The 12,303-nt window shown below is 53.3% G+C and overlaps 4 protein-coding genes across 4 annotated transcripts; 2 read left to right on the top strand and 2 right to left on the bottom strand.

Annotated features, from left to right (window-relative positions):
- Window positions 1–58: 58 nt before the first annotated feature.
- On the top strand, window positions 59–3,942 carry COCSUDRAFT_47906 (hypothetical protein; the record flags this gene model as incomplete). The annotated part of the gene is made up of 10 exons (XM_005646970.1): window positions 59–233; window positions 546–717; window positions 845–1,034; window positions 1,151–1,209; window positions 1,490–1,668; window positions 1,819–2,036; window positions 2,272–2,459; window positions 2,547–2,846; window positions 3,110–3,361; window positions 3,679–3,942. The coding sequence occupies exons 3-10, from the start codon at window positions 1,028–1,030 to the stop codon at window positions 3,940–3,942; spliced, it is 1,467 nt and encodes a 488-aa protein (XP_005647027.1). The 5' UTR covers window positions 59–233; window positions 546–717; window positions 845–1,027.
- A 123-nt stretch (window positions 3,943–4,065) lies between these two features.
- Window positions 4,066–6,310, bottom strand: COCSUDRAFT_47905 (hypothetical protein). Its single transcript, XM_005646969.1, has 7 exons — window positions 6,078–6,310; window positions 5,922–6,000; window positions 5,573–5,762; window positions 5,361–5,474; window positions 5,036–5,224; window positions 4,800–4,909; window positions 4,066–4,657 (listed from the first exon to the last, which is right to left on the bottom strand). Exons 1-7 carry the CDS (start codon window positions 6,101–6,103, stop codon window positions 4,538–4,540), a joined length of 828 nt encoding a protein of 275 aa, XP_005647026.1. The 5' UTR covers window positions 6,104–6,310; the 3' UTR covers window positions 4,066–4,537.
- Window positions 6,311–8,683: 2,373 nt separating this feature from the next.
- On the top strand, window positions 8,684–9,340 carry COCSUDRAFT_33531 (hypothetical protein). The gene has a single exon (XM_005646968.1). The coding sequence runs from the start codon at window positions 8,721–8,723 to the stop codon at window positions 8,949–8,951; it is 231 nt and encodes a 76-aa protein (XP_005647025.1). The 5' UTR covers window positions 8,684–8,720; the 3' UTR covers window positions 8,952–9,340.
- Window positions 9,340–12,161, bottom strand: COCSUDRAFT_47904 (hypothetical protein; the record flags this gene model as incomplete). Its single annotated transcript, XM_005646967.1, has 7 exons — window positions 12,000–12,161; window positions 11,089–11,886; window positions 10,780–10,946; window positions 10,411–10,580; window positions 10,145–10,294; window positions 9,797–10,014; window positions 9,340–9,609 (listed from the first exon to the last, which is right to left on the bottom strand). The coding sequence occupies exons 1-7, from the start codon at window positions 12,018–12,020 to the stop codon at window positions 9,340–9,342; spliced, it is 1,794 nt and encodes a 597-aa protein (XP_005647024.1). The 5' UTR covers window positions 12,021–12,161.
- Window positions 12,162–12,303: the final 142 nt, after the last annotated feature.

The raw sequence follows: 12,303 nt of genomic DNA, 5'->3' as shown, positions 1-12,303 counted from the left end.
GCTCGAGCAGCTGAATCTCCTTCGTATTTTGCGATCCTCTTTCCCTCTCCTCTATCATATTCCATCCTCATGTGAAGATGGCAGGGAAAGGATACAATTACGCGGATGATTACGAAGACGATTGGTATCAGCAAGATGATGACTTTGAGGACGACGACGAGGATGATCCAGAACTAGCAGAGGCTGTCAGGGCTGTTGAAGCGCAGAAAGCAGCAGAAAAACCTGTAAAAAAGGTGATTCTAAGTTTCCTCTATCCCTTTTAGAGTGCAAGCCCTCGTATTGTTGGCGAAGAATCGCCTGGCTGTCCTCCATGGTTCCTTGCTTCCTCCAAATGCCTAACCCAAAAGACAATCGATTAGAATACCCTGATTAGATCCTATCCATACTACTCCAGATGGATCCCAAATTGATGCCATGCTGGTGTACTGCAGTGCTCGGCATAGTACAGTAAGCCACACTGGTATCTCACCTCCAATGTGGCTGGATCAGCGTTTCCATGCTGATTCCATGCTGAAAATTGAACTTCTGGTGTCTTTCCATGACAGGGCAAGGCCGTTCTAAGCAAAAGTGGTACTAGTGTACCACCACAACCGGGCGGAAAGGGCACTGCTGCAAAGAGCGTGGGCAAGGCAGGCATTGACGCAGGTGCTTCTGCCCTGGCTCATTACCTCTGTGATCCACCTCCTACTCTGCCGAGCGGCAAGCCTCAAAAGGGGGGTACGTGTTGATGCTGTACTGCATCCTCATGTCCTCGTACCTGCTGCTGTCCAGACGCATGACAAGTGCTGTGATTTTAACGAGCTTGCTGCGTCATGATCTGCTGACATGCTTGGCCGTTTTACAGGCAGGAGAGTAGAGCAGCCACCCCCAGTATCACAGACCTTTCCAATAGCGCCACAGGAGTCTGCAGCAGATGAGGGGAGACTATTCAGATTTGACCAACCATCTCCGGATGACCGCGTGCTAGCAGCTCAGTCAGGCAAGCCCGTAGTGTCACTAACGCAGAATAGAGCGGCTCAGCATACCCATGCAAGGTGAGACCACATCTATCGTGCCTCTCGCTCGTTCGCTGCCATTGCTTTCATATTTGGCCCTCTGCATGGAATGCTTTGCATTTTCAATCGTTTCACATGGCAAGTTTTCTTGGCAGGCCAAGTGTTGCGGCACAAGAGGAAGTGGAGAGGGGAGTGGCAGCGATTCAGCTGCAGGGTGAGGAAAACGGCAGCACTTCAGGTCGTTCTGAAAGCAGATGGACCGATCAGCAGGTTCCCTCGACAAGCGGGAGGACAGAACTCGAGCCTCAGCTCCAGGTATGACATCCATTCAAAAGTCCTCCACCATGTGAGCTCCCTGGTGCATTGAGAAGAGGGACGACGAGACGACTGATCATCCATGCAAGCCATTGTCATGGCAATGCACCCACGCTGCCATATCTGCTGGCAACCATCCAATCCCCACGCAATGTACTAAGAAGATCCTTGGATTGCAGCGGAGGCGGCGGCCGCTGTCAGAGTACAGGCCGGACAGTGACCTGGCAAGAGCATGCGACGAGGCGAGTGCGCGGGAAGGTGTAGAGGCTAATGGCAAATCGCGGCTGCATCTGGTGGTGCTGGGCCATGTAGATGCTGGCAAGTCCACGCTCATGGGCCGCCTGCTGCATGAACTAGGGTGAGCTGCGCACATGCATAACGCCGGGAAAGCCCTAAAAAGAGCCGAATTCGACCTGTAAATTTCCATCTGAGAACCTGCAACAATTTTCACTTCGGGACAATAGTGAAAAAAAAAATCAAAAAGTGACCACACAATGTGTCCATGCAGGCACATCAGCCAGAAAACTGTGCACAAAGCGCAGCGCGATGCAACGGCGGCCGGGAAGGGGTCGTTTGCATGGGCGTGGCTGTTGGATGAGAGGGCCGAGGAGCGCTCGAGGGGGGTCACCGTCGATGTCGCATCCACCTTCTTCGAGACCCCAAAGCACCTGGTCAGGCTGCTGGATGCGCCCGGCCACCGCGACTTTGTGCCCAACATGATTGCTGGTGAGCTCGCAGAGTTCAAAAGAACTTGTTTCGAAAAAAAAATTGCCCCTTGATGAAATGCTGCATGTCAACCTTAGCATGTACATGCTCCCAAGGATGCAGAGGCATCCACGATGTACCATAAAAAGCATTCCCTACAATCATATCCATGCCACAGTGGGGGAAATGCTTGCTGCAGCGCTTCTAGTCAAAACGCCCATAAGCACTTTGATAAACACGGCGTGCCATCGCGCAGGGGCAGCCCAGGCGGACGCTGCGCTGCTCTTGGTGGATGGATCGGTGGGGGGATTCGAGGCGGGCTTTGATGCGGGCGGCGGCATGGGTGGCGGGCAGACGCGGGAGCACGCGCAGCTGGCGCGCAGCCTCGGCATTGAGCAGCTCGCCGTCGTCATCTCCAAGCTGGACACCTGCGCCTTCTCCCAGGTCCGCCCTGACTCATCCGCCTCACCACCCCCGTCAGGTTATGCATTGAGAGGCAGGAAGAGCGATGACAGTTGTGGGTGTGTGCAGGAGCGGTTTGAGCAGGTCAAGGGGGCGCTTCTGCCTTTCCTGCGCACATCAGGCTTCAGGGAGAGCCAGGTGCAGTGGCTGCCGGCCGTGGGCCCCTCAGGGCAGAACCTGACGGATCACCCCACTGAGCCGGCACTGAGCAGCTGGTGGCGGGGGCCCTCGGTGGTGGCCGCCATCGACGCATTCCGGCCGGCGGCGCGCGCATTGGAGCGGTCGCTGCGCATGCCCATTGCCGACGTGTTCAAGGGATTGCGCGGGGGATTGGCCGTCGGCGGCAAGCTGGAGGGCGGCGCTCTCAAGGTCAGGCATCCCCTGTGAACGCTGTGGGGCTGTGTCAGCTTGACACTTGGCCATCACACCTGACTCCTTTGTTTTTGTCAGCCTGCATGCATCAGGCTGACAAGAACAACAGCATCAATGTAAATATTACATTGAAGAGGATCTTCAAGGGAGAAATTCTGCTGGAGAAATTCCGCAATCCCACTACATACAGCAGCTGCAATGAAAGCCTTGGCCTGCCAACCATGCATGCATCGTGAATGGGTCTGTGAATGGGTGTACAGGTGGGCACGAGGGTGCTGGTGCAGCCGGGCGGCCACCAGGCGATGGTGCGCAGTGTGGAGATGGATGGACAGGCCGCGGCGCTGGCGAGGGCTGGCGACACAGCGGACGTGGTGCTGGCGGGTGTTGATGCCACGGCGCTGGCGGTGGGCGCGGTTGTGTGCCACCCGGACTGGCCCGTGCCGGTGGCCGGCCGGTTGGAGGCGCGCATCGTCGTGCTGGACCTCCCGCTGCCCATCCTCAAAGGCCGCCAGGTAAAAGTACCAAAAGCTTTGCTGTGCTCTAACCATCGATCAGCCACGCTTGGCCGCAGTGTATGCATTCTGATCATCATCGCGACAGGGCTGAGACATGTCTTACTGTGAGACGCAATCTGTCTAAGCTGCAAAGCAGCCTTTTCTCCCGATTCCGGCGCTTTTACTGGTTTTCATGTATGCAATGTGACCTGAATTGGATGCTGGAAGCTGCAAATGTATCTCAGGCGCCTGTTGGATGTTTGCATGCAGAGATGTGCTGAGTGAAGAGATGTTTTACTAGGGAAGCTCTTGAGGACTGGTGATGTGCGGCGCAGGTGAGCGTGCATGTGCACACGGCGCAGGAGTCCGGCCAGATTTCGCGGCTGGTCTCTGTGCTGAATCCAAAGACGGGCGAGGTGACAAAGGCGCGACCGCGCGCTCTGACCAAGGGGCAGACGGCGGTGGTGGAGATCAGCGTGGCTCGGCCCATGTGCGTGGAGCTGTACACCGACTACAGAGCCCTCGGCCGCATTGCCCTGAGGGATGGCGGGCACACCATTGCAGTGGGCATAATTGTGTCGCTCCTCGACTCTGACTGAAATCTGGGCCAGTGTCTCCTGAGATCAGCTGCTTGTACTTGAGATGCACAGGCGCCATAAATTGTAGTTGTGCGCCTGGTTGCAACAGGGCTCTTGCCCCAAATTTCCCTTTTTAAATAATTTGAGCAGTTGGTAAATTCTTACACCATTCTTTACAACAGCAAGACTTCATTCAGCTGTTGAAATCACATTCAGCATAAGATGAGGGCCTACATATGATAGCTCTCATCAAAGGTGCAGCATCGCATTGCGCAAAATTGGCTATTTGCTCTGGGCCAACAAATTGAAAAATACATTATACAGTATCATACAGCAGGCGTTGCACAGGTACAAGGCAAGTCCAAGCCGGAAATCAGGTGATATGCGGTTACTACAGTTAATTGAAGACGTATTCTAAACTATGCTGCCATATGATCGCATGGCATGCTCATGAATGAAGCTGACACACTGCTTTCACCTAGAATCAGCTGAGTTCTGAAGAGTTCTCAATCATGCTGGTGTCTCGTATCAAAATTAACATTGGTGTCTCATATCAAAATTATCATTGTCGTCTCCTAACAAAATTATCATGGGACTTGAGCTGACAGGGGCCTAATCAATGCTGGGGAGGCCATGAAGGTGCAGACGCTGCAGGGAACGGATTTGCATTCTGGACTGAGCATACGTTTCTGATGCTGCCAGGCACTTGCATCTCCATCTGATTCAGCGCATCAGCCTGGGCACAAACAACACATCAGCGCCATCATCTCAACGACTGGCCAGCATGTTGCACAGCCGAGCATTGAAAGAATCAAAGAATGGAGGCCATCTTGCTCATGCACAGTGCAGCAAGCACTGGGTAGCTCATGAGTGATCACCTGTTCCTCGTTCAGGTGCAAGGCTCTCCTGATCAGCAGAGATGTGACAGCTGCTACCTCACAGGACTGGCACATGAAAGTTTGGCAGCCCAATCCCATCAGCAGCAACCCTGCACATGAGAAGGCCTACTGAGCATCTCAACAATCCTTCCACCTCTGGACCTAAACATGCAATCCAACGCCTCTTATTTTCACATCGAATCCCTGCAGAAGATGGTACTTCCTTGTTGACTCACCCCCGGCTGCCAAGCAAGCAAAAATGAGGGCAGAGCCCAATATGTCGGCTATCCTCTGGATGCTGCCTGGGTCACAGATGTGCGAACGATGCTGGAAGAGCGCAAAGTCAAAGCAGTGCTGCGACGCTGCTGTGTCTGTGTCCCCAGACGCCGCAGCCATGGCTTTCATGTTCAGGGTGAAGATGATCCCTGCGCAGAATTCACAATCACAGTGATTAACCAAACCACAAAACTTCATATGTGGAGCACAGGAGCAACTTTGACAGGAGTATATGTCATGGCGGGATTCTTTTGGTGGGTTCTGTGATCATTTGGTGGTGCACACCTGTCGTCTGCAGGGCCCCCAGGAGAACCAGCCATGCTGAAGTGAGGATCAGCAGCACGCAGAGGACCCTGGCAAGCATCAATTGAGCCCTCCGCACAGACACGTTTTGGCATCCTGCATGCGATACGATGAGGCCGGATTCTCAGTCTCAGACTGGCAAGAAAGTCATGCACAGAACATGTTAAGAAAGTTCCTCCCAATCAGCATCGTACCTTCTTTCGCCAGAATCATATCCATCTTGCAGGTCACCAAGATGCGCACGAGGCAGGAACTCAGCAAGGCTAACACTGGCGCGACTGCTGTTGTGGCAATCACAGCAGCCTTGTAGGCGACTGTCCAGGAGCCTTTCGCCCCATGCAGGATCCCTGTTAGCTGCTGAATTGCATTCAGCTGCGCAAATGCCTGTATAAAGTGAAATTAGCTGTCAAGGTGTGCCAACACGTCAGTGTCTAGAGGACAGTTCTTCCAGGTGTTGGTCTGAGTAAGTTGGGAAAGGTAATTGAAGGGTCTCAGCCAAGACGTCACTATTGTTAAGCTGTCACTTGTGATCAAATTTCATACCTGAGAACAGAATAGCACTGCTCCAGCAATCGAAAGCGCCAAAGCGGCATGAGCCAACAGGGATCCACAGCCGCAAGCTCTGCGGTTACAGGAATGTCAGTGCCCCCTTCTGTTTGTTGGTTTGCTTGCAAAGGAAGCTCTCCAAGGCCACATCACCTCGAAGAATCTTCTGGCATCTTCATCGAGTCAGCTGGCCCGCCTGATGGCAAAATGGCCAGTGGTGATGCCGTCAAACCCTTGCTGGATCCTCCGCAGGGAACATCATCACAGATGGTAGAGGTTGATATCAATATGACAAGAGTAATGTAGCTGATGGGGGAATCGGTGATTGTGGAAGCATCTGATCGCTTCTACACAGACAAATGCTGCTGGTATGTGTCTATCCTTGCAAGGATTTACGCTCAATGTATATGAGAAAGCAAATCCACTCGATTGAGATGTGATGCTGGGATCACTCGGACAAAAGAGCAAGCCGATATTCCTCAGGAAGCTTCTGCATGCACCTGTTCCCCGTACTACGGGCCACAGATTTAAAGGACTGTGACCACGTTGGATGCCCATCCTCATCACTTTTCTGACGGTCTTCCCTTAATTTGAGGATGACATATCTTTATGACGTTCACTAGTGTCTAGAGGAAAGATTCCTGTGGTTTTCCCTTGCGTCGATCTCATGTGATCTACTCATGTCCGTGAGAAATGAGGACCTTCACTGGCATGCACGATTCAGAACCTTCAAATTCAAGACACAATGATCATCCTGATACTCCAGAGAGCACGATCGCTGCCGGAGATCGGCAGACAAAGACACCCTGGTGGGCATGGCTACTCCTTGCTGCTGCGGTGGGTCCTGTCAGATTTTCTCCCTGCTTGAGTCTAATGACTTGTACGATAGGGAAGTAATACTGATTAAAACCATTGCTTGTTTCTGTACTGTGCTCCCCTTGACAGCTGTTCTTGGGTGAGCTATCTCTGACCCCTTCCAGGGATACGCAGTAGGGATACCTTCACCTGTTTTGCAGGTCGTTGCTGTATCCTCAGCAGCCACCGCCTTTCGTTCGATGAGGGAGGTTCCCCCGATGACACTGGCAGCCTGGCGCCTGCAACTCACGTCACTGCTTCTTTTCCCTGGAGCTGTCATACAGTACAGGAATCTGGCACCAGGTAATTTGGTGCTGATGGTGTCTACTAGCTTGATGCTCTGTGATAAGTCAACCCAGACGTGCGGACTGTGAAGGACTCTTAAATAAAACGTGTGTAGCGTGGCGAGAGCAGGCGAAACAGAATGGGCTGCTCATGCTTCTCTCCGGCATGTCATTGGCCTTCCACTTTGCATTGTGGGTCTGGGGCATCGATCACACTAGCCTGACGCACGCCCTGCTGTACGTGTCCATCACACCAATTCTGATTGCAGCGGGTATGTGGGCAATGAGCAAGCCTCTTTCGCAAGGTGATGACACGGACTACTTCATAGCAATATTGGGGGTTATGCATGTAAAGATGGCTGAGCTGCCTTAGTTCGATCGCATGACAGTGGGTCCAGAACGGTGCATGCATGCAAGGCTAGTTGATGCATGCTTCAAAGAGTCTCCTTACCAAGATGCTATGGATCTGCAGGGGAGAATATTGGCACAGGCATTGGGGCCGTGGGTGGGCTTTTGTTGGCATTGTCAGGGGTTAAGGAAGGAGAGGTGAGCGCGAATACTTCAAGGTGTCTCACGTTGAGTCAGCAAAGCAGCAGCATCACTTTTGAGCAAGTGAAAGCTTGGCATGTGTCTGGCAGGTGACATTCGCGGGTGACTTTGCCTGTGTAATTGCTTCACTGGCAGTGATAGCTTACCTGTCCATTGGAAGGCGCCTCCGGTCTTGGATGCCTTTGTTTGTGTATGCATTCCCAGTCACAGGTATACATTGCGACCAAATTCAGCCCTTGAGCACACCTCAGTAAATCTTCATTGTGCAGACCCTGAATTGCAGCTCAGGGGTACAGTGTGCAAGACATTGAGTTGTTATTAGGGCAATAATGAGGAGCTGCATGTGCAGGTTCAGCAGCAGGGTTTCTAACTCTGTCAGCAGTCAGCTTTGGGGGCGCCTCTGTGGCTTCTTCTGGTCAAAGTGGAGTTGCGGGGTGGATCACATCTAACTATTTGCCGGGCGTGATATATCTGGCAGTGATTCCTGGCATTCTGGGACACACGAGCTTCAATGCACTGCTCAAGTACCTGCACCCCTTAGCAATTGCCCTGCCGCTAACCCTCGAGCCTGTGATTGGTAGCCTGATAGGCTTTGCTTTAGGCCTAACCAGCCCTCCATATGCGCTGACATATGCTGGTGGAGGGGTCCTACTAGCAGCTGTTGCCTTGGTGACCGTGGCTGGGTACCGGCGTGAATGTGCAGAGAGGGAGAGCACGTGAAACATCCTACCCTGCATTGTTCATTGAGCAAGTACCTCTTCTTTTTGCTGGAGAATTGGTGCATGCGAGGTAGAGGTCTCCAAGCTCAGATTAAACAATAAGCAGGGATGTTGGCACCCTGCATGCTTTCTCTGTAGCATGGCGAAGTTGTGCGCATGCTCTATAAAAGGGATGCAGACTTATTTCTGCTAGTAATTGCAGTTTTTGAAACCCAGAGGGTGGAACCATCACTGCTTGTACATGATGATTGTACTATAATTATTTGTGTCATATGTCATCGTGCCATGTCGGAGTGTGGGCTGATAGGATGCATTGTGAGCTACTCTGAAGTTGATCCCAGCTATAATCATAAACACCACAATATTCATTGGCTTACAAAAAGCTGTTGATGGGACTACTGTTATTTTTCGCTTCTCAGGGCGGAGCTGTGCCTACGTCCATGTACTTCCCCAGGACCTCTGTAAGAACCTTTTTACTTCTAAATGTCATTGAGAAGAAATATCTGCTAGTCAGCATCATCAGCTCATCACACGTGGAGCTGAGATCAAATGACAACCCATCCAATAAACTTTGGAAAAAAAGCTCAAGAAGCAACATGTGCAACATGGCAGGCATGTAAGTCTACCGATTCAAGTGCGTCATTGACGTCTTGCACCTGGCCCAAACAACAGACAGTCTTTGTAAAGCCTACCAAGGTCTCACCTTGCCATGTGACTGGTTTCCAGTGCGAGGTCATTCATTTTGGTTCCAATAGACACTACAGAAATAGAAAAAAGAAGATCCATGCTGGTCAGCTTGCGCATACTCTACAACAACCCGTGTCATCCAACTGATGCTACAACACACCCTGTGCAGTCCAAAAATGGCAGTGGAGCAAGCCAACGCAGTCGGCCATGCTGAAAAATATTGATTTAGTCGTCTCATGAAACTCTGTACGTTTCCAGGGCATGCTCTTCCTCGGCCCTCTGCCTGTCATTTTCCAACGACAGCCCTTGTGTGGGATCATTTCACCGAGCTGATTTTGCATCCGAGACGGCGCTGGCAGGGAGCAAGAACTGATGCAGGGACTCTGCTTTTGAAAAGCAGGCCCAGGGGCCACCTGGCAGCGCAACACCGGACGCCACCGTGATGCGCCTGTCATCCAGCCACTGCACCGCTGCAATGTTGCAGTACACCATCTCACATGCCTCATTCCTAGGCAGGTGGTACAGGTCCCCCTCGTCCTTGAACTCCCATGACTCCCAGTCAACGACGCCCAGCCACACCGCCGAGTCCTCCTGCAATCCACACAAATGCCCCCCTTGAACCTTGCAGTTGATCTTTGCTATTGATCTGCACCAGCAGTGGTCCTCCATTCTCCTTCGTATGAGATGCGTGCCGGGTCATTGCTGCCAAAAAGTTGTGCAGCGTTGTGGTGTGGCTATCTGACAAGTCAGACAAGCAATTGAAAGCTAAAATGCCTACCTGTGACGCAATGAGCATCCTGTTGCTGCGGATAGCAATGCCAGAATACTGCGTGAAGGCGGCTGTGGCCGGGATGCTGATGACCTTCTCAGGCACCCACGCACATCTGGTGCTGTCCTCCTTCATGCGCGACACTATGATCCTGCCATTCCCCCTGTCACGCCCATGCTGGCCGCCGGCGCAGTGATTGCCATCACACAGGCCCAGCAGGAACTTGTCTGCAAGCATGGCACCCCAGACGTCAGCTCCAAACAAATGCGCATGGCTTGTAGCTTTTCAGCCTGCACCCAGTGATCACACATGAATGAATTGTGGGTATGGGCTTGACAGAGACAGAGGGTCACTCACTTCCCTGGTCATCATAGTGGATTTGTATGTCCTGGAACCCCGTGACTGACTGCGACAGGTTGAAGGCAACGGCACAGTTGCGCTGCACTTTGTAGCTCTTCAGGTCCCCCGCCACCTGCAGCTCATGTATTATTGGCCGCAGCTCCTCACCTGCAATGGCCAGATCGCATACTCGTATTCTCACATCAGATTGCAATTTTTGCAACGCTTGCCTTGACCCAAGCATGAGAATACTTTGCAAATGCGCCACAGCAAGGGGGATGTACCGGTGGCGTCTGAAATGCGCCGTTCTTGCACGGCCAGCAGACCGCCGGCGTCCCTTTTGGCGGCAATGCCTCCAAAGGAGGTCTTGTTGATGCTGCTTGAGATGGCAACCAGCTTGTTGCTGTCGTCCATTGGGGCCAGTCTATTGGGGATGTAGGCCAGTGTCTGGGAACTGTGCGCAACACAAAGCTTGTCAGGGTCACAGATCTTCTGCACATTTCATACAGCCTGGCAACACCAACAAGGGAGATCTTGGTAACGGTGGGCGCTTGCGGAAAATGACACATGGTGACATCAAAATGTGTTTGCCTTGCATGTGTCACCAAAGCAATGCACACGATTACAGCATGGTAAGAGAGGGGTATGTGCACCTCTTAAAGACAACGTAGTAGTTCATATTGATCTGTTCCAGCCCCGTAGGATCAAAGACAGTCTGATTCAACTCCTGCGAGAACAGGCTGGCGAAGGGCCGCTCTTGCAGCAGCTTCAAAGATGAAGCCTGCCACGCCTTGTCGCTGCAGAGCTGCTGCACCTCATCCTGTCACCAAAAAAACGTTAATGTTCAGCTTTCCCAAATGCAGCACATCAGGGAAATCAGCAAGGCTGATTAGAAAAGTCATAAACATGAACTTCGTTTGCCAGATGCGGCGCAAAAAGGGGCCAATGGTTCTGGCGCGCACCTGCTGCACTCCTGCTGGGGAAGCACTCGCTTCAGGAGCAGCCACAGGCGCATACGCCGGGGAAGCAGCAGCCTGGGGTGCTGTGGCACCCAGGGGCGCTGGTGCAGCAGCAGGCACAATGCTGGCACTGCTGCCGGCTGCTGTGGCATTGCGAGGCGGCGCTGCAGTGGGGCTCGGGGTTGTGCTTGCTGGGGGCACTCGCCCCTGGTTCTCCAGCGCAGCTGCCAGATGGGGGTCCAGCGGCGCATAATTACTGCGGGGAGGCGGCAACGGCGCGGAGCTGCGCGCCTGTGCCGGCCCGTGGGCTGGCGCGCTCTGGGGGGACTGATTCCATGCGGAGGGCTCTGGCGCCGCGCCCGGCCCCGGCCACCCTACACTGCTCGAGCGCACCATGCCGGGTGACTGACTGCTGCTGCTGCTGCTTGTGGCGGTCATGGGAGACTGAGCAAGGGAGGGCCCTGGGATGGGCGCTGAACTGCTGCTTCGGTTGCCAGGCTGACCAGAGGTTGCATTGGCACCGCTCTGCTGCAGGGCAGCTAGCAGGCTGGGGTCGAGACCGTACACATTCACCGCAGGTGTGGCTTGGCTCTTGGCGCTGGGGCTCACTGGCAGCCCGTCCAGTGCAGCAGATAGAGCTGCGTCTTCGCTCAGCCTTCGGCCCGCCCTCCGCTGCCGCTGCCGCGCAGGCATGACATGGACAATATGGACTAGGAAGAGCAGGACCAGTGCTGCAGCAAAGATGGCCCTCCTGCCCTTTAATCTAGTCCTGCCTATATGCACCATCTGTTCCACAATTTCCTGCGTGTCAGCACACTGGTTCAAGCTGCAGGAAACAGCGATGCTTCTGCTGACTAACATGAACACAGGGAAAACCTGGCTCACAAGCAGCTATATTGGTGCTCCTGCCACACCTTGCTGTTACGGGGGCTCATCAACCCTGAGACAGCCCATCAGTGCTTGCTATTGAGTAAGCGAGCCTCAGTTTGATCAAGTGGGGATTGCACGGACGACGGTCGACATTGCTGCTCCACCTGCCAGTGACATAGATGACTATAGAACCGCTGATATTCAAGATCGGCCTCACCCAGGAAGATTGTAAGGTCTGCAGGTCTGCCAAGGGACAGAAACAGGACGTTCCTGGCATCCTTGCGTAAAGGGGTGACGTGAGATTCGTAACAGCCGGCATGCAGGCTCAGTCAGTCTCTGCTGCTTCTG

The sequence above is a fragment of the Coccomyxa subellipsoidea genome, assembly GCF_000258705.1.
Source record: "Coccomyxa subellipsoidea C-169, whole genome shotgun sequence".
NCBI lineage: Eukaryota > Viridiplantae > Chlorophyta > Trebouxiophyceae > Coccomyxaceae > Coccomyxa > Coccomyxa subellipsoidea.
Note: the sequence above shows the minus strand (reverse complement) of the source record. Positions and strands in the feature narration are given on the sequence as shown.